This window comes from Ailuropoda melanoleuca, chromosome 14 (assembly GCF_002007445.2).
Source record: "Ailuropoda melanoleuca isolate Jingjing chromosome 14, ASM200744v2, whole genome shotgun sequence".
Lineage (NCBI taxonomy): Eukaryota > Metazoa > Chordata > Mammalia > Carnivora > Ursidae > Ailuropoda > Ailuropoda melanoleuca.
Window position 1 is genome coordinate 3,632,490 of NC_048231.1, and position 25,041 is coordinate 3,657,530.

At 36.3% G+C, this 25,041-nt stretch overlaps 1 protein-coding gene across 2 annotated transcripts in view; it reads left to right on the forward strand.

Annotated features, from left to right (window-relative positions):
• MNAT1 (MNAT1 component of CDK activating kinase) overlaps positions 1-25,041 on the forward strand; it is a 191,588-nt gene that overhangs the window by 39,276 nt on the left and 127,271 nt on the right. For both annotated transcript variants that reach the window (XM_002913030.4, XM_034642224.1), the window contains 2 exons: positions 12,091-12,243; positions 14,210-14,283. In XM_002913030.4, coding sequence (XP_002913076.1) covers positions 12,091-12,243; positions 14,210-14,283 — 227 coding nt within the window. The remainder of the gene's footprint in view (positions 1-12,090; positions 12,244-14,209; positions 14,284-25,041) is intronic.

Sequence of the window (25,041 nt, forward strand, 5' to 3'; positions counted from 1 at the left end):
TATACTGGGTAGGCTTTTCAGATTGACTTTTTTCAGTTAGAGACATGCATTTAAGTCTTTTCATGGCTTGATAGCTCTTTTCTTTTTAGTAGTGAATAATATTTTGTCATCCGCATATACCACAGTTTATGTATCCATTCATCTATTGAAGGATATCTGGGTTACTTCCAAGTTTTGGCAATTATGAATAAAGCTGGTGTAAACACCATGTGCAATTTTTTGTGTAGACATAAATTTCTACCTTGTTTGGGGGTAAGTACCAAGGAGCGTAATGGTAAGAGTATGGTTTATTTCTGTATTGATTTTACATCTGCTGGATCTGTCCATTTTTGACAGAAGAGTGGGAAGGTCTCCAGATGTAATTGTGGATCCATTTATTTCTCTTTTCTGTCAGTTTTTGCCTCACATATTTTGACACTCTGTTGTTAGGTGCATGCACATTAAAGATTGTTGTCTTCTTAGAGCATTGACCACATTATTATTATGTAATGCCCTGCTTTATCCCTGATAACCACTTGCTCTGAAGTATGCTGTGTTTGAAATTACTCCTGCTTTCTTTTGATAAGTGTTAGCATATTATATTTTTCTCCTTTTATTTACTTTTAAAGTGTCTTTGTATTAAAAGTGGGTTTCTTGTAGATAACATATAGTTCGGCTTGCTTTTTGATCTACTCTGCAATCTCTTTTGTTTTATAATTTTTAGAAAAATTTTTTATTATTTTTTTACAGGTCATATTATTTTTTAAAATTTAAATTCAGTTAATTAACATATAATGTATTATTGGTTTCAGAGGTAGAGTTCAGTGATTCATCAATCTTATATAATACCCAGTGCTCATTACATCACGTGTCCTCCTTAATGTCCATCACCCAGTTACCCCCTCCCCGCTTCCCTCCAGCTACCCTCGGTTTGTTTCCTGTGATTAAGAGCCTCTTATGGTTTGTCTCCCTCTCTGATTTCATCTTGTTTTATTTTTTCCTCTCTTCCCCTATGATCCTCTGTTTTGTTTTAAAATCCACATATGGGTGATATCATATAGTAGTCTTTCTCTGATTGACTTATTTTGCTTAGCATAATACCCTTTAGTTCCATCCATGTCATTGCAAATGGCAAGATTTCATTTTTTTGATGGCTGAGTAGTATTCCATTGTATATATACAGTTCTTTATCCATTCTTTATCCATTCATCTGTTGATGGACATCTGGGCTCTTTCCATAGTTTGGCGATTGTGGACATTGCTACTATAAACATTGGGGTGCAGGTCCCCCTTCGGATCACTGCATTTGTATCTTTGGGGTAAATACCTAGTAGTGCAATTGCTGGGTCATAGGGTAGCTCTATTTTCAACTTTTTGAGGAACCTCCATACTGTTTTCCAGAGTGGTTGCACCATCTTGCATTTCTACCAACAGCGCAAGAGGGTTCCCCTTTCTCTGCTTCCTCACCAGCATCTGTCATTTCCTGACTTGTTAATTTTAGCCATTCTGACCAGTGTGAGGTGGTATCTCATTATGGTTTTGGTTTGTATTTCCCTGATGCCAAGTGATGTTGAGCATTTTTTCATGTGTCTGTTGGCCATTTGTATGTCTTCTTTGGAGAAATGTCTGTTCATGTCTTCTGCCCATTTCTTGACTGGATTATTTGTTCTTTGGGTGTTGAGTTTGATAAGTTCTTTTTGATCTTGTATACTAGCCCTTTACCTGATATGTCATTTGCAAATATCTTCTTCCATTCTGTCGGTTGTCTTTTGGTTTTGTCGACTGTTTCCTTTGTTGTGCGAAAGCTTTTTATCTTGATGAAGTCCCAATAGTTCATTTTTGCCTTTGTTTTCCTTGTCTTTGGCGATATGTCTAGCAAGAAGTTGCTGTGGCCAAGGTCACAGAAGTTACCGCTGTGTTTTCCTCTAGGATTTTGATGGATTCCTGTCTCACATTTAGGTCTTTCATCCATTTTGAGTCTATTTTTATGTGTGGTGTAAGGAAATGGTCCAGTTTCATTCTTCTGCATGTGGCTGTACCGTTTTCCCAACACCATTTGTTGAAGAGACTGTCTTTTTTCCATTGAATATTCTTTCCTGCTTTGTCAAAGATTAGTCGACCATAGAGTTGAGGGTCCATTTCTTTGTTCTCTGTTCTGTTACATTGATCTTTGTGTCTGTTTTTGTGCCAGCACCATATACTGTCTTGATTACAGCTTTGTAATAGAGCTTGAAGTCCAGAATTGTGATGCCACCAGCTTGGGGTTTCTTTTTTAACATTCCTTTGGCCATTCAGGGTCTTTTCTGGTTCCATACACATTTTAGCATTATTTGTTCCAGTTCTGTGAAAAAAGTTGATGGTATTTTGGTAGGCATTGTATTGAATGTGTAGATTGCTCTAGGTAGCATAGACATTTTAACAATATTTGTTCTTCTAATCTATGAGCATGGAACTCTTTTCCATTTCTTTATGCCTTCCTCAGTTTCTTTCATGAGTATTCTGTAGTTTTCTGAGTACAGATCCTTCGCCTCTTTGGTTAGGTTTATTCTTAGGTATCTTATGGTTTTATGTGTAATTGTAAATGGGATCAACTCCTCCTTAATTTCTCTTTCTTCTGTCTCGTTGGTGTATAGAAATGCAACTGATTTCTGTGTATTGATTTTATATCCTGGGGCATCAGTTTTAACAAGATGTATGCAGATGTGCCGGTGAAATGAGACCTGCAGCTGCTATCGTAGGCACTAGGCGGGGTGTGCAATTTTCACAAGGTACAACTCAGGTTTCCATAGGGACTGGTGCACCACTATGGCTGCCAGAACTGAGGACCCATAAAGCTGGTTGGGAGATGTTGTGGTGGCAGTTTACACAGGTCTTCTGGGGGAGGGATCCCAGAGCTCCTGGACTGATGGAAGCATGACTGGAAAGGGCCATCTGCTGAAGCATGAGAGGGTGGGTCTTGATGTAAGCAAGTTAGGTAGTGAGTGTTGGCATACTTGTTCCTGTAGGTGGCTGTGTGTTTATGCTTAGGGGCAGGGGAAGGAAAAGGTGCCTGATAGCTCCTTTATTCCTGGAGGGTTTTTCCTGTGATCCCTGCGGCTCCAGGATACCTCTGAGATGAGTAAATGGCTCTCCCTCCTTTATGCCACAGGCATTTTTCTAACTGCTGATTCTACATTGTATCTTCCTGAGCTGTTTGTTGTGCTGTCTCTTTGGGTGGGGACTCAGCTTGCTATGCCCTCTGGTCTTTCCCAGTACCAAGCTTGCTGATTTTTGAAATTTCAAGTTCTAGGTCCCTGTGGTTGTTAACTCAAGAGGGACTCCTGGCTGGCTCAGTTGGAAGAACATGAGACTCCTGATCTCGGGGTCTTGAGTTTGAGCCCCATGTTGGGTGTACAGACTACTAAAAAAATAAATAAAACTTAAAAAGAACATATGAAAGTTGGCTCCTATTGTTTTCAAAACCAAATATTATGGGACTTTGTCTTCCCAGTGCGGGCTCCCTATTGTGATAGTCTGTTTCTCACCTCCAACCCCCAGATATCAGCAGTCATTTTGGCTCCCCATCATGTCTCTGCCCTTCCTGTTCTCTTTGATGTGGCCTCTTCTCTACCTTTAGTTGTGGAGTTTGTTCTGCCAGTCTTAGAGTTGTTTTCTGGGTTATGCTGATGTGTATTCATGGGATGAGGTGAGCTTAACGCCACCATCTTCCCAGCTAATGCCTGTTACAGTTTTAAAATGTGCGTTATATGTGATTCCATTTTCTCTTCCTTAGCATATCAGTCTTACTTTTTTTTTTTTTTTGATAGTAGCTGCCCTAGAGTTTGCAATAATACATTTACAACTAATCCAAAATCCACTGTCACTTAACACTATACTACTGGACAGTAGTGTGAGTCTTATAATAACAAAATAATTCCAGTTCCTTCCTCCTATGTCTTTGTTATTGCTATTATCCATTACACTTATATATAATCATACATAGGCATACATATACGCACATAATGTATATACATAAGCTTACATAATCAAATATGTTGTTGCTGTTTTTATTTTGAATGAAATGTTGTTAGATTAATTAATAATAAAGTCATTATTTTACCTTCATTTAGTTCTTCTCGAGTGCTCTTTTATTTATGTAGATTGAGTTTCTGACCCATTATTTTTCTTTCTCTAAAGAACATTTTTTAACACTTTCTACTAGACAGGTCTCTTGGCAACAAATTTTTTCAGTGTTTGTCTTATAAAGTCTTTGTTTTTTTCTTTACTTTTAAAGGGTAATTTTTTGATGTAGTAAATTCTAGGTTGGAGGTGTTTTTCTGTAAACACCTTAAATTTTCACTTAAATATTTCTCTTGCATGTTTTTTGGGGGAGAAGTTGAACGTAATTCTTATCTTTGTTCCTTAATAAGTAAGGTGTTTTTCCCCCTCTGGCTTCTTTCATCATTTTTTCTTTATCTCTAATTTTTTGTAATTTGGTAATGATTGCCTAGGGTTTTTTGTTTGTTTGTTTGTTTGTTTTGTTTTGTTTTTGGCATTTGTCTTCCTTGGTGTTCTCTGAGCTTTTTGGATCTTTGGTTTGGTGCCTGATGTTAATATGGTGGAAATTTTCAATTGTTGTTTCAAATATTTCTTCTCTGCCTTTCTTCTCTTTCTGGTATTCCAGTTGCACATATCTTATACCTTTTGTAGTTCTGCAGTCCTTGGATATTCTTTGTTCAGTCTTCTTCTCTTTGGTTTTCAGTTTTCGAGGATTCTGTTGGTATATTTTTTTGCTCAAAGATTGTTTCCTCAGCTGTGTCCAGTCTACTAAGGCCATCAAAGGCATTCTTCCTCTGTTTACATTGCTCACCTGTTCTTGCATCTTGTCTACTTCATTTGTTAGAAGCCTTAACATATTATTATAGATGTTTTATATTCCTAGTTTGGTAATTCTAACATCCCTGTCATGTCTGGTTCTGAGCTTGCTTGTGTCTTCCAATTGTGTTCTTTTGCCTTTTGGTATGACTTGTAAGTTTTTCTTGATAGCTAGATGTGATGTATAGTGTAAAAGGAATTGTTCTAAGTAGGGCTTTAGTAGTGTTGTGGTGAGGTGTTGGGGGGAAGGGAAGTGTTTTATATTCTTGTGATTAGGTCTCAGGATTTTAGTGAGCCTATGCTTCTGGACTGTGAAGTTCACAAGTGTTTCAAAGTTGTTTTTTCTCCCTCCTAGTTAGATTGAATGGATGGCTAGAATCGGCTGCAGTTGGTTATTTATCTTCTCCCAGTTTAGTTAGGCTCTGATAAAACCCCAGCTGGTTAGGCTTTGGTTAAGTAGTTTCACCTGAGAGCAAGCGTTATTGAGAAGCTAGAGTGCACTGGTGTATTTCAAAATGGTTCCTTTCTATACCTCCCCCTTCACATTCAAGTTGTGTGATAAATAAATCTTTATTGATAAAGTCTTGATAAATAAATCTTTATTGACACATGTCACCTGGTTCTCAGACATTTTGGTCTCAGTACCTTAATTACTAAGGACTGCCCAAGAGCTTTTATTTATAAAGATCATATCTGTTAATATTTACCATATTGGACATTAAAATTGAGAAAATTTGAAAATATTTATTCATTAAAAATTATAAACATATTACCTATCGATGTAAATATTTTGTAAAATACATTTTCCAAAACATAAATTTTGGAGTAGCATCGTTTTACATTTTTGCAAATACCTTTGATGTTTGGGTTAAGAGAAGACAGCTAGATTGTGATACTTGCTTCTGTAGTGAATCTGTATTGTTACACGTTATTTCTGTTGAAATATATGAAGATGATATCCAACTATAGATGTGTAGTTGGAAAATGGAGGAACCTGTTGATAGCTTTTTCAGATAATGTAAATATTCTTTCGCCTACTTAGGTAAATATATATTCAGTTCCTTTGAATCACTGTGAAAGTAAAGGGGATGTTTTATTTAGTGTAGGGCCTGCATTTCTGGATATTGTAGTACTAATTGAATTTGCCCTTAGCTTTCCCAAGGTAGACTTAGAGTAATGGTCCCTATAAAGATACATTCCTTGCTTGGTACACTGGCAATTTGTTTTCTTTAAATTCTCCAAAGCTCTGAATGTTCTTCAGGGTCACGTTGTGTTGCTTTACCATTCATATAATTGTTTATCAGGTCTTCCAGTGTGCAGTATTATTTCTGAAGCCCTTCATAAAGTTAGCTAGAGGACTTTTCTTTCAATTTCTAATTGACCTTCACTCTGTTTCTTCAACCATGTATTTGAAGGGGCATTGAGCTTCTGCAAAACTTGGATCTCAGCATCCAATACTATAACTCCACACACTTTTTGGCTATTCTAGGTTAAAACTGTTCATCAGTGGCAACAAGAATGGTTTCAGAAGAGTAGAGTCCACATATTTTAGGAAATACTCTACTCAGTATAGTGCATTTGGAACTGCCATTGGCTTGGAGCATTTGGAGTGTGATGTGTTAATGCTCACTGGCCAACAGTGTGCAGTATAATTTGTTGACCTTTGCTTATTGGCTGAGAGCTTATGGTAGTATTCAGAGTATACCTTTATCATAGAGTTTTATTTTTTCTTTTCTATTTTGACCACCATATTATGAACCCTTATGCATGAAGTTTGTGTTATTCTTTTGTATCCTTAATAGAGTGAAGGATGTTGGTTTTGGATATATTGAGTTTGAGGTAACTTTTTTCTAAATAAAAAAATGTACCCATAGCATATCAAAGAGGAATTGTGCAATAGGCAGTGTCTAATAGGAACCCAGGAGAGATATTTGGGCTAGAGGTAGACACTGGGGATTGTTACTTAGGTTATTGTAAAAGTTTTGAGTAAGAATAAGATTGAAAGAGAAAATGTGGAATGTGAAGCAGATCATGGACAATTCTTACTAGTTATATGATTTTAAGCCAGTTATTTGACTCCCTAGTGCTCAGTGACCTCATCTGTATAGTAAGGAAAATCATAAAATCATATCTATGTCATAAGATCCCTAATATATATTATCCTTCTAACTTCCTTCATACTTTTCCAACCTTTTTCTAAAAAAAATATCAATGTTGTTCAGCAAAACATTTAAATTTGGCTTAGGAGTTTACTGGCAAGAGGGCAAAAAGGGAAATTAGATGTATTCCATGGTCCTTGCTGTTTGTAAGGGGGATACAAATCCACTTTTTGTTGCAAGGGGTGGGGGCTCATGTTTTCTTGGCACAGCTGTACTAAATTACTAGCTCTTTCCTTTTCCCCTGTATATAGCTCTATTTTTCTGGCTCAAAATGGACTTAAACATAATATTTGAACTTGTGCATTATATTATTTGCTTGTTAGTTGTAAATTGCCATGCTAAATGGTAATAGCCAACAGAAGATTGAATAGTTATTAATTTTGAGTTCTAAGACAGTGGAAAAAATGGGTTTACATAATTTCTTTCTTTTTGATTTTGAGAGTAAATTTTATTCCCCAAAGTCTATGGGGGGAAATTTATAATATTTTATAATGTTTTAACACTTGGCAGTTCCAGGCCATCCCTTCTATTTTTATGGATGAATTCTTTGCTTGATATCTCGAAGCACTGTGATGCAGTAGTTTTTTTCCTCAAGCTTTTAGGTATAAAATGATACATACCAATGTAACCTTAGGTTACAGAAAAGTTAATTACAGGTCTTAGAAAAGTTAGGCAGTGTATTTTGAGAGAAAATATTACCTTAATAATACCTAGTTCCTACCCTATAGAGTTCAGTACACATGGGTTTAAGGAATAATTTATTATAGAGAAAAATTTTTTTAAAGATTTTTTTTTTCTTTGTTGGAGAGAGAGTGAGCACAAGGAAGGGGAGTGGCAGGCAGAGAGAGAAGCAGGCTCCCTGCTGAGCAAGGAGCCGGGGGTGGGACTTGATGCCAGGACCCTGGGATTTTGACCTGAGCTGAAGGCAGACACTTAAGCAACTGAGCCACTCAGGCGTCCTTGGAAAAATTTTTCTTTAACAGGTCCATATATACAATGGAATATTACTCTGCCATCAGAAAGAACGATTACACAACATTTGCAGCAACATGGATGGGACTGGAGGAGATTATGCTAAGTGAAAGAAGTCAAGCAGAGAAAGACAATTATCATATGGTTTCACTAATTTATGGGACTAAGGAGTAGGAAGGTGGGTAGGAGAAGGACGGGAAGAATGAAGGCGGGGTAAACAGAAGGGAGATTGAACCATGAGAGACTGTGGACTCTGGGAAACAAACTGAGGGCTTCAGAGGGGAGGAGGGGTGGGGGAATGGGATAGACTGGTGATGGGTAGTAAGGAGGGCACATATTGCATGGTGCACTGGGTGTTATACGCAAATAATGAATCATGGAACATTGCATCAAAAACTGGGGATGTACTGTATGGTGACTAATATAACAAAAATTATAAAAAAAGTTATTACTTGTTTATCTTTCAAAACCATAGACTTCTTTTAATTTAATTTAATTCATTTATTTGAGAGAGAGTGCATGTACATGAGGGGGCGGGAGTAGTGGGCCTGTCAGAAAGAGAGGGAGAAGCAGATTCCCTGCTGAGCAGGGAGCCGGATGTGGGGCTCTATCCCAGGACCCTGGGATCCTGACCTGAGCTGAAGGCAGACTCTAAACTGAGCACCTCAAGACCACAGACTTCTGTTTGAGTTGTTTCAGGAAGCCAGTGAGCTAAAGAAGAATGGAAAGTCCTGATAAAAGTAGATTACTTCAAAGAAAGTCTTTAAATACAAAATTTGTGATTATTTAGTCAGTTAATCTATTTTAATCTATTAATCTGTTTTAATCTATTTTAGGTATTGAAATTCTGCATGAAATATAATTCCTTTTGAAAAAGTAAAGCAAGTCAGTCAAAAAATCTTGACAAAGGAATATAAGCAGTTAAATATTGATATAAGAAAACAATCTAAAAATAAGTTGTTTAGAGTGAGAAGAAGGTGGGCACCATTCTGGTTTTTAAAAACAAGAGAAAATCGTAATGATATCTTTGGGAGTGAGTAATGACTAAGGATTTGGGCTCTTCCAGCAAATTTTCCTGTGCTCCGGAAAATATTAAGATTTTGTATGAAAACCTTTTTTGCACTCTTGGAGGCCAGAGATTGTCCATATACTGCTGTTTTGGTTGCTCTGTTGCTGGATGCAGTGAACCAGCAATTATTTTTCTTTTGTTATTTTTTATATAACTAATTTTTATGTAAATACTTTGTAAAATATGTATTTTATAAATATGTAGAAAAACATTGGTCACATAAACTCTAAAAGTAGTATGTTCCTTGTGAGAAGCGAGATGGAGAATAGAACGAAGTAGAGCTTTAAATTTTTTTCTCTGTGTGCTTATATATTTGAGCTCTAAGAAAAGAGTTATTTGTTCTTATAGCAGTTAAAGTCAGAAAGGGAAAAAGTTGTATAGGAAAATAAATTATGTAAAAAATTCTTAAATACTGTTGAAATCCTTATGATTTAAAGCAGATTTTTAAAAAGAGGTATAGAACTGATTGTGGAAGCAAATAATATATCTAATATACAGTATAACTTTTAGAAATATTTAAGTGTTCTGTATTACCTTGTTTTAAAAAAATTTTTTAAAGATTTTATTTATTTGAGAGAGAGAGAGGGAGAGACAGAAGGAGTGATGGGGAGGGCAGGGAGAGAGAGAGAGAGAGAGAAGCAGACTCCCTGCTCAGTAGGAAGCCTAATGTGGGGCTGGATCCCAGGACCTGGAGGTCATGACCTCAGCTTAACTGACTGAGCCACCCAGGCGCCCCTGTATTACCTTATTAAATGAATTATCAACTGAGTCTACTATCCAAGACCTTGAAATTTAGAATATTATTATTTGTGGTTTGATATTTTTGAGTGTTTTAGATGGCCCCTTGCTTATAAATATCTTTAGTCAGTATAGTTTTGTTTTATTTAATTTTTAAAAAGATTTATTTATTTATTCTAGAGAGAGAGTGGGAGGGACAGAGGAGAGGAGAGAGAGAATCCCAAGCTGACTCTGGCTCAGTGCAGAGCCCAGCCCAGGGCTCAATCCCATGACCCTGAGATCATGACCTGACCCGAAACCAAGAGTCAGAGGTTCAACTGACTGAGCCACCCAGGCACCTCTAGTCGGTGTAGTTTTAAAGTGTGCTTATTTTCAACTTCTGTAGTTAGATTTCATTTTCTCTAACTACCAAGATCAGGGGAAATGTACCACTTCCAGTCTTCCGAATCCTACAGTGAATTTTCTGGGGTTTTGTTGATCTTGATAATGACAACTGTGATCTGTGTTCTCTTAGGAAATTTTTTTTCTTTCTAATATTTGATGGCACTGTTAAGATAGAAATATGCAAAGGTCAATGTTATTTTACTAATAACCAACTTTAAGAGTTCTTATTTCCCTGTGTCATTCTTCTCATTTAGCTTATTCCACAAGTCAGGTACGTACCTGGAAGAAAGAAATGTTCCCCTCATTCATTAGATTTTCTCTTTTCCTGTCTTATATTCATTTTTTTAGTATGTATAGTTTTTTGAGTACTTACTATCTGTCAGGCACTGGAGATAGAGAACAGGTAGGCCAGATTCCTGCTCTCATGAAGTGTAAACACATCCTCCATCTTCATAGAGGTTATAGAAAATCAACACATAAATAAATAATTTCAGGGTGCCTGGGTGGCTCAGTTGGTTAAGTGTCTGCCTTCGGATCAGGTCATGATCCTGGGGTCCTGGGACCGAGTTCCCCTTTGGGCTCCCTGCTCTGTGGGAAGCCTACTTCTCCCTCTCTTTTTCTCATGAATGAATAAGTAAGTAAGTAAGTAAGTAAATAAATAAATAAATAAATATATAAATAAATAAAATCTTAACATAATTTCAGATAATGCTAAGACAGGAGTGATTAGGGCTGGTATAGCTGTAACACATGTGGAGTTGGGCAAGATTACAGCTGGAGGACTGTATATCAAAATGTTTGAATATTAGTTAAGAATCAAGCTACACCGTTGGTACAGTCTCGAGTTCCCGTGCTGTCCACTTACTTCCCAGGACTGCATCCTCAAGACCCAGAGGCTAAAGGAACTGTTGTTTTTTTATAGCCAGCCTTTCTACTTGTTAGTTTGATTAGTAGCATGGATATCTTGCTACTAAGATATCCATGGATGAGTTGTGCCTGGACCCATCAAAAACAGTGTGAACTGATCCTGTCAAGTCCCTAGGAATCCAGTATGGAGAGTAACCCTCTCTAGATCCTTGTTTTTCCAACTCAAGACTTTCAGGAAATTCTAAACTCTTCCCCAAATTGCACTTCCCAAGAAGAGAGGAGGGAATGCAGGTATCTGGGAAACGTGGCTTTCCTAGGCAGTCCTTCTGGTGGATTTGGGACAGCCAACTTTAACTGATTAAAGCTTTTATGAGAAACCATTCCTTCTGTGAGTTCTCAGGGCAGAAGCTGTGGTGATTTTTCTCCTTTCTCCATAGATACTGGGGTACCATCAGTTCCTTCTCCTTTGGCCTAGGGCGGGGTGGGGGCAGGGAATACCTCTTCCAGCACCTCTCCCTTGTAATTCCCATTTGCTCAATTGCTTATTGAAGTTTTGGGGAAAAAAAAGACAACACACCACAACTTCCTTATAAGGCTGAAAGAGGAAAAAAAAAATCTTTGTTTTAGTGATTGTGGTATGCAGAGCACTTTGAACTGTAGGCCTTTGGTAGAGGCTTTTCTTGCCTAGGTCTAAGAGTGTTAGTGGACTGAGAATGAAGGTGACCATAGACCATTCTTTTACATGCCTCTTTGACTTTTCCCTATCCTGCTACCCCTGAATCTGCCTAGCCCCTGACTCAATTTGTTTTAATTTGTAAAATGAAACTGGTATCCCTTGGGATATCTATGTCTAAAAAGTAAGCTCCAAATGAAAATAAATATTATCTAAAAGTTTTTTTGTGTGTGTGAGATTTAAGTAGCAATGATTAATTTTTCTTTCTCTGCTTCCCTGCCAGAAAAACACACCTAAACAAAAAAAACACCAAAACAACAAAAAAAGGCAAACTATATACAAAACTGTTGTGGATTTGAGTATTGGCTTAATTACCTTGTATTTTCTCCTTACAGGTGTGAAAGTTGTGTGGATTTACTGTTTATGAGAGGAGCTGGAAACTGTCCTGAGTGTGGTACTCCGCTTAGAAAGAGCAACTTCAGGGTACAACTCTTTGAAGATCCTACTGTGGACAAGGAGGTTGAGATTCGGAAAAAAGTCCTAAAAATGTAACTATAATTGTTTGAATGATTCAGTATACAAAGAGGACTTTAAGTATTATTTCAATAATTGCTATAAATATTTACTGATGGAAATACAGTTTGGCAAGTGAATAGATATAAATTGGTCTATGCATTTGTTCAACAGAAATTTATTAAGTACTTAGAGAATATCTAGCCTTTTTTAGAGAAGAGTAGATCATTTTGATTGATAGCTTTACAATTTATTTATTATTTTTTAATTTAGTTAAATATATATTGAGTACCTACTGTGTGCATATGCTGTGTTATGCATATTAGGCACTAGGTATGAAGTGAGTGAAATAGCTATGAAACTTGCCCTCATAAGGCTTACAGTATAATAGTATAGGATAGCAGGGAGATAGATAATAAAACAGGCAAACTAAACAACTATGTGATTATAAATTGAGAAGAATATTATGAAGTTAGTGACTGAGTGTGGGTGTGTGTCACTGATATCAGGTGGGCCTGTATCATTTGAGATTTGAAGTCTGTTAGAGAAAATAATGTGTTAGCTATAATTTATTTTCATATATATCTGTATACATAATATATTTAATATTATCTTTTTCATTTATAATTTAGTTTTTATTTACTTTTTTTTAAAGATTTTATTTATTTATTTGAGAGAGAGAATGAGGGAGAGAGAGCACACAAGTAGGGAGAGAAGTAGAGGGAAAGGGAGAAGGAGACTCCCCGCTGAGCAGGGAGCCCAACATGGGGCTCGATCCCAGGATTCTGGGATCGTGACCTGAGCTAAAGGCAGATGCTTAACTGACTGAGCCACCCAGGCGGCCCTAGTTTTTACTCTTTGTGGATAGTTTTAGGTTTTATTTTATCTGTCCTTTTATTAAAAGTCACCTTATTGTTTTTGAAGTTTAACAAATTAATATGTAAGTTTAATTTATTTTTATTATTATTTTTATTATACTTTTTGGTGGTGTATGTTTCAACCTAAGTCACCACTGTTTTAAAGATTTGTTTATTTTAGAGAGAGAGTGAGAGAGCAAAAGAGTGAGAGCAAAAGCGGGAGGAGCAAGGAAAGGGAGAGAAAATCTCAAGCAACTCTGTGCTCAATGCGGAGCCTGATGTGGGGCTTGATCTCACAACCCTGAGATTGTGACTTGAGCCAAAAGCAAGAGTTGGACCCCCAACTGACTACGCCACCCAGGTCCCCCCAGGTCACCAGTGTTTTAGCATCTTTCTAGGTACTTAACCTGTGTTATTTTATCAATGTCCCAGACTGCTCTTTTATTATTTTTATTGTTTCTGGGAGATAGTCTGTTTTATTTTTATTTTATTTTTCTTAAAGATTTTATTTATTTATTTGAGAGAGAGTGAGAGCAGAGGGAGAGCTGAGAGAGGGAGAGCACAAGCAGGGGGTGAGGTAGAGAGAGAAGCTGAATCCCTGCTGAGCAGGGAGCCTGTTGCAGGACCTGAGCCGAAGGCAGGCGCTTAACCAACTGAGCCACCCAGGCCCCCCAGGGTCTTTTTTATATTTATTTGTTTATTTTTATTGATCCCTGTAGTTTTTTAATTCTTCATAGGGACATTATAATATATGTAGAATTTCCTGATCTAATATTCTTTAGACTGTAATTGTCATGAAAAATAGGAAGGTGTTTTTTGAATTAAGTTTTAGCTTTCTGAAAATTATCAGCTCTATTTATAAGAAGTAAATCAGGCTCCTAATTTCTTTTTCTTTCTTTTCCTTAAGTTTTAGAAGGATTTAAAATATTTTATCATTCTCTCTTGATTCTGTTCCTTCTTTGTAATCATAAGAATTTAAGAACAACATTCTTGGTCATGGTGTCAAGAAAACTGTTTTACAGAGTAACCAATAAGCAATCCTTTTCTATGTATTATGAATAAAATATGTAAGAAGAAGCAAACCAATTAGATAATATTGAAAGCAAGAGATGTGTAATATGTTGAATTTTTTCTTCTATTAAAGATACAATAAAAGAGAAGAAGACTTTCCTAGTCTGAGAGAATATAATGATTTCCTGGAAGAAGTGGAAGAAATTGGTATGTTTTTTGATGCTTGCACTTTTGGTGTGCTACCCTGTGTTCTTTTATCTTTTAGATGCCTAAAAGATAAACATCTCACATAAAATCTCTAACAAGTTTTGTTGTGATGGCTGTTGCTTTACCTATTTACTTTCTGTTGTACTTTAATCATGTTTGTTAAATTGAAGCCATACTTAAGTAAAGGACATACTTAAGTAATAAACATTTTGTCTCAGGAAAAATAGTATCACTTTTTTTCCCCCAAGATTTTATTTATTTATTTGAGAGAAAGAGAGCACAACTGGGGGAGTGGCAGAGAGAGAGGAAGAAGTAGGCTCTTTGCTGAGCAGAGAGCCTGACATGGAGCTCGATCCTAGGACCCCGGGATCATGACCTGAGCTGAAGGCAGACGCTTAACCGACTGAGCCACCCAGGCGCCACAGTAGTATCAGTTTATAGCTGGGAAGAAAGGCTGTATCTGTACATATCATCTATATGTTGAGGAGGTGTTAGAGTCAACACAAGGAAGAAGTACACAGATTTTTTAAAAATAGGATTTCTATTATCTGTCTATGGTGACTAAAGCCATATGTTGTTTATCATTTATGTCTCTGTGCATACAGTAGTTTGAAAATAATTTGAAGCAGTTGACTATTGAAATGGCATTCTTTTATTCAGTATTATTCTAGAATCAGAGGTTAGAGTAATCTTAGTGCCTTTTCTTTCTTTTGTGATTAGTCAAAAGGATATGTTCAGGGGCTCCTGGGTGGCTCAGTCGTTAAGTGTCTGCCTTAGGCTCAGGTCATGATATCAGGGTCCTGGGATTGAGCCCCACATCGGGCTCCCTGCTCAGTGGGAAGCCTGCTTCTCCCTCACCCACTCCCCCTGCTGGTGTTCCCTCTCTCGCTGTGTCTCTCTCTGTCCAATAAATAAATAAAATCTTAAAAAAAAAAAAAGCATACGTTCATCGAAATAAAGAATTATTTTTGGTTTCTTAAATAAGATTTCAGAGATATTAAAAAGCCTGGAAGTTGTTATACATCAATTAAAAAATTAATGCTTTTTTATAGCTGCCATAATTATTATTACTCAATATAGGTTTGGAAATGATACAAAAATTACAGACTGTGAAAATAAAAATGAGACTTAGAGAATTAAACAAATCATCTTTTTTATTCTTCTCTCAAACCTGATAGACAAGCTTGTACTTATGTTATTTCATATTTAAAATATGAATATAACAGATTGATCATTCTTTAGAAGGTTTATGTATGGAAAATTTTTAGAAAATTTAAACTCTTGAAGAATGGAGTATTCTAATGCCTTTAACTTCTTTATTAACTGAGAAAAACCCAGAGAATCTTTTTATTTCAACTGTTACGGAAACTTTTCTAAAATACCTAAGTTCATTTGTTATGTCATAACAAATAGCATGTACAGAATATAACTTAAGCTTTTTCTGGGATCTTTTAGTGCCTTGGAGCCATTGTTTTTTCATTCTAATTGTATTCATTGCACTTTATGTATAATCTTAGCAACCATCAGTGGCTTGGAGTTTAGTTGAACAAGTGGTAGCATTGGGAGTGACAAGGCAAAGTAGAAAAGTTATGATATTGACTGAGAAGGCAGACTGAAAGAAATCTGTAAGAACTGGGCAAGTGTAGAACTCTGGCTGTACCTAGATATTAAGTATAGGACAGGCAGTTGGAAATAATAGCAGGAAGAAATCCAGCTCACCTTCATTCTAAAGGCAATGCGATTATTTAAGAGTCTGGTCAGGCAATAAAGAGAAAGGAGATTATAGATGTCACAGAGTGAGTTATAATACATGGTTACAAGTCCAAGCAGGCAGGTAGGATGGATAATCTAAAGAAACCAATGGACAAAGAAGGTGGGGAGGTGGGGATCTTGATTCTAGAATAAGGTTCTGGTTGAGCAATTATTTTTAAACATATATATTTTTTTCTATGGAATGAATTAGTTGGAAGATATGAACTGGGGGCCCATAGGTAAGACCATGTTTATGTCCAGAAGCAGGGCCAGGATTGACAGGTAAGAGCAAGTCTGGCTATTACAGCTATAACCATATGTAGTCCTTTCCTTACCAGAAAGAAAACTGGGGCTTACAGCATTTAATTTGAAAGTGATTCTGCTATCATGTATATTCATGGAGGACTATCTTCAGTTGCAGTTATGTCGAAGCTTTCTTAACCTACCTCCACTTAATTGACCCATTGGATTAACCGACATTTCCCAGTTCTTCCATAAAATATGCTGATTGAAGCCCAAAGCTTAATGAGTACATGATTAACCTTGTTCATTAGAAGATGTCCTCAAGTACATCTCTGTACTTCTCTCACCAGTTCATTTATATACTGAGAGTTGTTTTCATTGGTAACCAGGCCTTCTTATTTATTTATACTTGTAATTATGTAATTTAATCAAGTAGTTTATATGGTTGACACATTTTCTGAAGGATTCTGCTTCTCCAGTTCTTATTCCACTTTAGAAAATGGAAACTGAACAATATGGATGACAAATATGGTTTATACAAGAAAGAAGCAATTAAATAAACTAAAGACTAGACATTGGCTATATGTCATTAAGTTAGAGAATGACTGTATACTTACTATATATGTTTTAAGTTAAAGTATTTAAGGAGTGTGTGTGTGTGTGTTTCTCTCCCTTAACAGACTTTTGTAAGTAATCAGCTACTGATCTTGATCATGCTGGATAAAGAGCAGTTCTGACTGTATTTGAAGATATTGATGAAGTTTGGGGTCTAGCCTCTTGGACTTTAGAGTTTATTTTCTGAACTTCAGCTCAGTTTAGCAAATATTATTTGTTCTATGTGAACTGCTTTACTTGCGGGACATGTATGATCTTTGCCTTCAGTAAGTTCAGACTCTAAAGGGGGAAATAATTATGTGAACTAATAACTATAATATAATGTGAAAGTAGTATAGGCATTTATTTATAAAGTGTTATGGGAATAAAGATAACAATTCAGCATTGGGAAATGGAAGTATAGTTTGATTAGAGTAGAGGTCATATTTGAATTTGACCTTAAAAGATGGAATAGGAATTTACCAGGTGGGAAGAGGATGGAGGAATATTTCTAGCAGAAGACAAAATTACAGGGATATAAGGGTATTGAATATGTTGGAGAATGAGCAAGTAATGTTGCAGGTAAGTAGAACATGGGGAATAACTAGAAATGAGGCTTGAGAAACAGACTAGACCTGGGTTAATGAGAGTTTTGCAAGCTAGGCTGTCAGGATAAGATTTTATTCTGTGGCCAATAGTGAGCCAGCAGGATAGTGTGGAACAATGTGGAATATTGACAGGAGATCCTTGAGTCTGGGAAACATTTTTAAGGGGCCATTAAAGCAATTTGGATGAGAAATAATGAGAGCTTCGAGTAGGTAGTAGGGGGGTAGAATAGATAAAGGGGATGTTTTAGACAGAATATTCAAGGACTAATTTGGGGGGTGAGGTAGAAAGAGCAGGCAGGGATGAGTTAAAATTGATGACCTGAAGCAGTAGTATGGTATTAATCAAGAAAATAAAAGCTGGAGAACAGGCAGTATTTTTTTATTGTTTTGTTTGGTGGAGAGGGAAGCAATGAGGGAAAGACTAGTTTTAGCTCTTTTAAAGTTTTGTTAGGGTGTGGCTCCACCACTTAGTTGTGTGTCATTGTTTTACTTGTTACAGTATAAATAAAACTTCCTTTTAAAATCTTGTTTCAGTAGCTGTCTACTTTGTGTTTTCATGCTTTCAAAGATGATTGATTCAGTGACTGTGCTATCTGTATTGGCTATCTCTGTGTCCATCAAAAGTATAAAATGTTAATTTAATGGGCACCTGTTAAGTGCCAGACTATGCTGTATTCACATTATCTCGCATAATTTTCACAACTCTGAGAGAGGCATTTTTATCCCTTACTTGGCATATGGAGAAGAAATAAAAGGAGCTTAAGTATTGTACACAGGATTACATTGCTAGTAGATAATGGAGCCAAATTTTGAACATAGGTTTTTCTGACTCTCAGAGCCCATGAAAGTGCTTGCTAGTCTTAGAGTAGCTCTAGTCTGAGTCTAGAACATGGGGTGCTAACTGGGGAAATAGTAGGAGATGAAAGAAAAATAAGTAGATTGGGACCATATTTTGAAGGACGTTAAAGAAGATAGAACTCAATAATAAAGGTTGAAGGGTGCTATTGAAGATGCTTAGGCCTAAAATGAGAGGAATAGAGTTGGTAGGGTGGCTAAGGAGTCAATGTTTAGGACTTATAAATTGGGGATTGGTCATTTGGTTAAATTAATTTCATTTTGAATCCTTTCAACATCACAAATATAAAAATTTTAAGATACTGTGATTTTGAATAATGGCATGAAAAATTACAATAGAAGGGGCATACATGAAGATGAACTTTCTTATACTATTAACAATAGGCTCCTTTCTATGGTTATGACAAACTAAACATAAAAATTCTTGTTCCTTTTGGCCCCAGGGATTATCTCAAAGGTTTGTTCTTAGTTTCATAATAAATAGATTATTCTTTTGGTTCAGGGTATGCTTATTTTGAAAGGGTGAGAAAGTCCTAAGGGCTTTAATTATAAATTCTGGATGTCAAAAAGACTTCAAAATTGTACTTAAATAACATTAAATCTTTCAGAAAATACAATAGGGTTTTTGTTGCCTTTTAATACTCGACTAAAGGCAGGTCAGCATCTGAGCTAAACCAGCAACCAGATAAAGGGGCAAATGACTGTTACAGAAAATTATCTTGTATTCTTTTTTCTTCAAGGCTGTTATACCAACCTGATTCATTATGGCATGAATGAGACTTGCTTCATCTGAAAAGTTTTAAAAATAGTACTTTACTTTTTAAAAAAAAACTTTTATTTTTTTCTTCTTTTTAAAGGAAGCAATTTGTATTATTTATGATTATAAATTTGTATCTATGATATTGCTATTACCTTGGCTTTCTAAATGAAAAAATGAAATAAATTGGTTATTTTAGTTTTCTTGGAATTGATTATAAAGTTTTTAATAAGCATAAAAGAAAGTTGTATGCAGCTAAATTTCACTTAGGATTCAATTCTACCTATTTCTGGGTTCTACTTAATAGAAAATTTAAATCGATAGTACACTGTCTAGCTTGCTGATAAACTTTTCTTTAACTGTTCTAAATGTTCTATTAGAGTTCAGTGTAGGATATCAGTTTGATTACCTCTACTTCTCAGATTTATAACCAAAAGAAATCAATATAATTTTTTCCCTGTACTTTATATCTGCTTGCTTTGCCATTCTGTAGAATTCAATCGTGTAATTATAAAGATCATTTTAATTAAATCTGTAATTATAAAGGTAATTATAAACATTAGCATTGGTTTATTTATTTTTTCCTCTTGTGGTAATTCTACAAGTATTTCTTGAGCTTTTACCAGATGGGAAGTTCCCTTTTTTTTTTTTTTTTTAAATAGACCTTATTTTTTAGAGCAGTTTTAGAGTCATAGCAAAATTCAGTGGAGAGTACAGAGTTCCCATATGCCCCCTGCCCCACACATGCACAGACTTCCTTGCTATCAACATCCCCCCACCAGAGTGGTAAATTCATTATAATCAATGAGCCTACATTGACATATCATTATTCTTCAAAGACCATAGTTTATATGAGAGTTTACTCTTCATGTACATTTTATGGGTTTGGACAAATATATAATGACATGTATCCACCATTATGGTATCGTACAGAATAGTTTCATTGCCCGAAAGTTCCTCTGTGCTCTGCCTATTTGTCCCTCTTCCTCCCCTAATTTCTGGCAACCATTGATCTTTTTCTGTCTTTTAGATTTACCTTTTTTAGACTGTCACGTAGTTGGAATCATAGTATGTAGCCTTCTTAAATTGGCTTCTTTGACTTAGCAGTAATATGTGTTTATGGTTCCTCCTTGTCTTTGCATGATTTGATAGCTCATTTGGTTTTATTGCTGAGTAATATTTCATTGTCTGGATGTTCCACAATTTATTTATTAACCTATTGAAGGACATCTTGGTTGCTTCCATGCTTTGGCAGTTATGAATAAAGCTGCTATAAACATTTGTGTACAGGTTTTTGTGTGGACATAGTTTTCAGTTCCTTTGGATTAATACCAGGGAGTGTGATTGTTGGATAAAATGGTAAGACTATGTTTAATATTGTAAGAAACAAAATGTCTTCCAAAGTGTTGTGTCGTTTTGCATTCCTGCTGCAGTGAATGAGAGTTCTTGTTCCTCCACATCCGTGTCAGCGTTTGATGTCAGTGTATTGGATTTTGGTCATTTTAATGGGTATGTACTGGAAATTTTTTATTGAAGTGTTGGGAGTGATAAAGATGAATCAGACCTAGAATCTGCCCTCATTGAACATTAGGTCAAATAGATATGTACATCGAAAATATTTTTGTGGGGTAGAAAGTGGATAAGTGCCACCAGTATGATATTAAGCTATGTATTGTGGGCATCAGGGATGGAGAGATTGTACCTGCAAAGTGAGTTATAAAGAAGAGCTGGTGATTAAACTGGATGTAGAAAGGTGGGCCAGATATGGATATCTACAGTTCTGGGTTATGGTTGGTTCTAAGATGTGGGTTCTCTGGGAGCAGTATGATCACAAGTATGGAGGTAGGAAAGTGCGGAGCCTGTACAGGGGCAGCGGAAGAGCTGAACTGTGCTACCAGCGTTTTTCAGGCATTGAGAGAAATAATACAACTAATGTTATAGATAAAAGTTCAGGCTTTAGAATCAGACAGCCTATGTTAAAATCCTGGTTACAACATTTACTGGCTATATAACTTGGATGTAGTTATTTAATGTCTTTAAACCTTATCTATAAAATGTGAATAATAGAAGTACCTATCTCATAAGGTAATTGGGAGGATTACGTGATATAATTAGGCCAGATGCTGGACATGGTGCCTGTGATACGTACTTTCGTAGATACTTGATACAACGCACAGTGTAGAGTGTATTCTTCAAGCAAAATTTTGAAGAGATCACTTCAAGCAAACAAATGAAGCAAAGCCTCTCTGGTTGGAATTGCTTAGTCTTTCTTTCCATTGGTTCTTGAAGAGGCTCCAAGGATTCTGCAGGACTCACAGAGAGGGAAAAGCAATGTAAGATAAAATTGGATTTTCATTTTTCAAGGCATTGTGGCTGCAGAAGCAATGAGTGAACTAGTGACTGGATGATATAATCAGAAACTTGTTTTAGTAGGGTTAATTGGTAGCTGATTCAATTAAAGGGAAGGACAGTTTATTCCTTTAATAAATACTTCTTCAGCAACTAGCACAGTGCTAGACATTATTTAATGCATGAAGCAAGGATACTTTCAGTTCTTCCCTGTTGTCACTTGATCATATAGTGTCCTGTATTATTACTTCAGTTTATGTGTTTAGGGGTGATCTCCCTAATGAGAGATCTTTAGTCTTTGAAAATAGGAAATTTTTTGTATGCTCAGCACCGTAGTGTTGGGAACCGAATAGATAATCATTGAATTCTCCTTTCCTCACTTCTTTTCCTTATGTCTGGATGATACAGAGATTGTATGGTCTTTTAGTGCAAGACAAAGTGTAAGTAAAGAATGCTGTATATGTGTGTATACATATTATATGTAGTAGAAAGAGATTTTTATATGAGCTGTAAATAATGTTTTCAACATTTGTAAGAGAGGGAAGTTCTTTCTAGTTAGGGACGTCAGGGAGAACTTCATAGAAAAGGTAGTTTTTGGGTAGACATTTAAAAATTGGGTTTAGGGGCGCCTGGGTGGCTCAGTCGTTAAGCGTCTGCCTTCGGCTCAGGGCGTGATCCTGGCGTTGTGGGATCGAGCCCCGCTTCAGGCTCCTCGCTGGGAGCCTGCTTCTTCCTCTCCCACTCCCCCTGCTTGTGTTCCCTCTCTCGCTGGCTGTCTCTCTTGCTGTCAGATAAATAAATAAAATCTTAAAAAATAAATAAATAAATGTTCTTTAAAAAAATAAAAATTGGGTTTAATTTCAATAGTAAGAATGGGGATCAGGCATTTTAGGCAGAATGGTGTGATCAAAGGAACTGGAACAGGAAATGTAGGGGACATTTGGGAAATGCATACTGCTTTCAAGACAGGTCTTTTTTAAAAAGAGAGAAAAATAGTTATAGCCAGATTTTGAAGTGTTCTGAATTCTAAGATTTGATATTTTTTCTAGTAAAAGGGGGAAAGGCAGAAGGGATGAGAGGACTCTGTATGGGATGGTAGAGATGCAAGGTGATTAGAGGTGTGCTTCAGAAATATTAGTGTGACAGCATTGTATATTATGGATTGGGTTAGAGTATAGGTTCATCTCCTTCCTGGAGATAGGAAGTTAAGTCAAGAGATTATTATAAATGATCCGGGGAGAAATACGATCTGGCTTGGTATATTGTCAGGGCACTTTGAGAATAAGGGCAGCTTTAAAGAGATTTTGGTGGTAGAATCGTAGGATTTGGCTACTGCTACTTGTAGAATGCAAAGGAGAGTGGGTCAAATGAATCAAGTATTAAATCTTGGTGTCTTAGCATGGTAATCATTAACAGATAAAGATTTACAAGGAAGAACACATTTGGAGATAATTATGTGTTTGGCTTTCTGAAATGCACTTTGAGATAGTGTCAGCTTTTCCTGGCATTTATTTGGTTGAAACTATGGGAAGTGACGAGATTGCCCAAAAAATAGAGAGGGAAGGAAAGAGGGCAACAGCCAGAACCATACAGATTACTTAGAGACTAGGAAGAGCCAGAGATGGAAACAGGAAGGAGTAGTTGGAGTAGTAGGACACAGATCAGGAGAATGTATTAAATTAGTCAAGAGAAGGAAGTGCCTAAGGGAAAGTAAGTGATCCCTGTTGTTAAGTGGGTATAGATACTGAGGATGGTAGAGGTTGTAAAAGATTATTGGATTTGGTGGCTTAATAGATGACCTGTTAAATTATAAGGAGTAAAGTGTGAGTGATTGGCAAAGATAGCAGAATCACACTCCATTAACAAGTGTATCACAGTTGACTTTTTAAGGGCAGTTGCCAGTTTTGAGCTTCCTTCTTTGTTTTGTGTTGGGGCCAGAGTGCGATTTATGGAGAATGCCTAGCGTTGCATACTAGCCAGATTCCCTGGTTTACCACCATTACTATTTTCTTTTCTACTTTGTGGTAAAAAAGCTGGAGAAGTAGTTAGAGGGCTATTGTTTCTCAATTTCTCATTTTTCCCAGAGTTTTAAAATTGCATATAATAGAATTGATGATTGCTTTTGTTTTTTCTTTTTCTTTTTTTTTTTTTTTAAAGATTTTATTTATTTATTTGACAGAGATAGCCAGCGAGAGAGGGAACACAAGCAGGGGGAGTGGGAGAGGAAGAAGCAGGCTCATAGCGGAGGAGCCTGATGTGCGGCTCGGTCCCATAACGCCGGGATCATGCCCTGAGCTGAAGGCAGATGCTCAACCACTGTGCCACCCAGACGCCCCTGCTTTTGTTTTTTCTACATACCTAAGTGAGCCTGGATTCTTAACAGTGATTATGATAAGTTGATACTGAAATCCTTTGGCCTTTTGAGGAGATAAAAATGAAATAATGGATGAGATTGGTCTTTAGAGTATGTTTGATACCTTATTCAACAATATAGGTAACCCTATGTTGGGCACCCAATATTACTTTTCAATTCTTATAACCCTCTATAATCCCAAAATCTAGGAACTATTTAACTTTCTCTGTCTGGCTTATTTTACTTGGTGTAATACTTTCCAGGTCCATTCATGTTGTTGCAAATGCCAAGATCTCATCTTTTTTTATGCCTAATATTCCATTATATGTATATATACCACATCTTCTCTATTCATTCCTTTATTGATGGACATGTGAATTGCTTCCATATCTTGGCTATTGTAAATGATGCTGCAGTAAACATAGGGGTGCATATATCCTTTTGAATTAGTGCTTTTGTTTTCTTTGGTAAATACCTAGTAGTGAAATTACTGGATCATATGGTATTTCTACCTTTTCTTGTTTGAAGAACCTTCATATTGTCTTCCGCAGTTAACTATATTAATTTACATTCCCAGCAACAGTGTATGAGGGTTCATTTTTTTCTGCATCTTTGGCAACACTGGCTATCTCTTTCTTTATTGATTTTAGCCATTGTTACAGGTGTAAGGTGATATCTCATTGTGGTGTAGATTTGCATTTTCCTGATGGTTAGTGATATTGAGCATCTTTTCATGTATTTGTTGGCCACTTGTATATCTTCTTTGGAAAACTGTTTATTCAGGTCCTCTGCTTTTTAATCGGATTATTTGTGTTTTTGGTGTTGAGTTGTATCAGTTCTTTGTAAATTATATATATTAACCCCTTATCAGATGTATCATTTGCAGATATATTCTCTCATTCAGCAGGTTGCCTTTTTGTTTTGTTGATGGTTTTCTTCACTGTGCAAAAAGTGTTTTATTTTGATGTAGTCTCAATAGTATATTTTGGCTTTTGTTTCCCTTGCCTTAGAAGACATACCATATGATTTCACTTTTATGTGTAATCTAAAAAACAAACAAATGAATAACCAAACAAAGTAGAATCAGACCTATAAATATAGAGAACAAACTGAACATTGCCAGTGGGGAGGGGGTGAGAGGATGCATTACATGGGTGAAGGGAAGTAGGAGATACAGGCTATGAGTTATGGAATGAATAAGTCACAGGGATATAAGGTATAGCATAGGGAATATAGTCAGTGGTGTG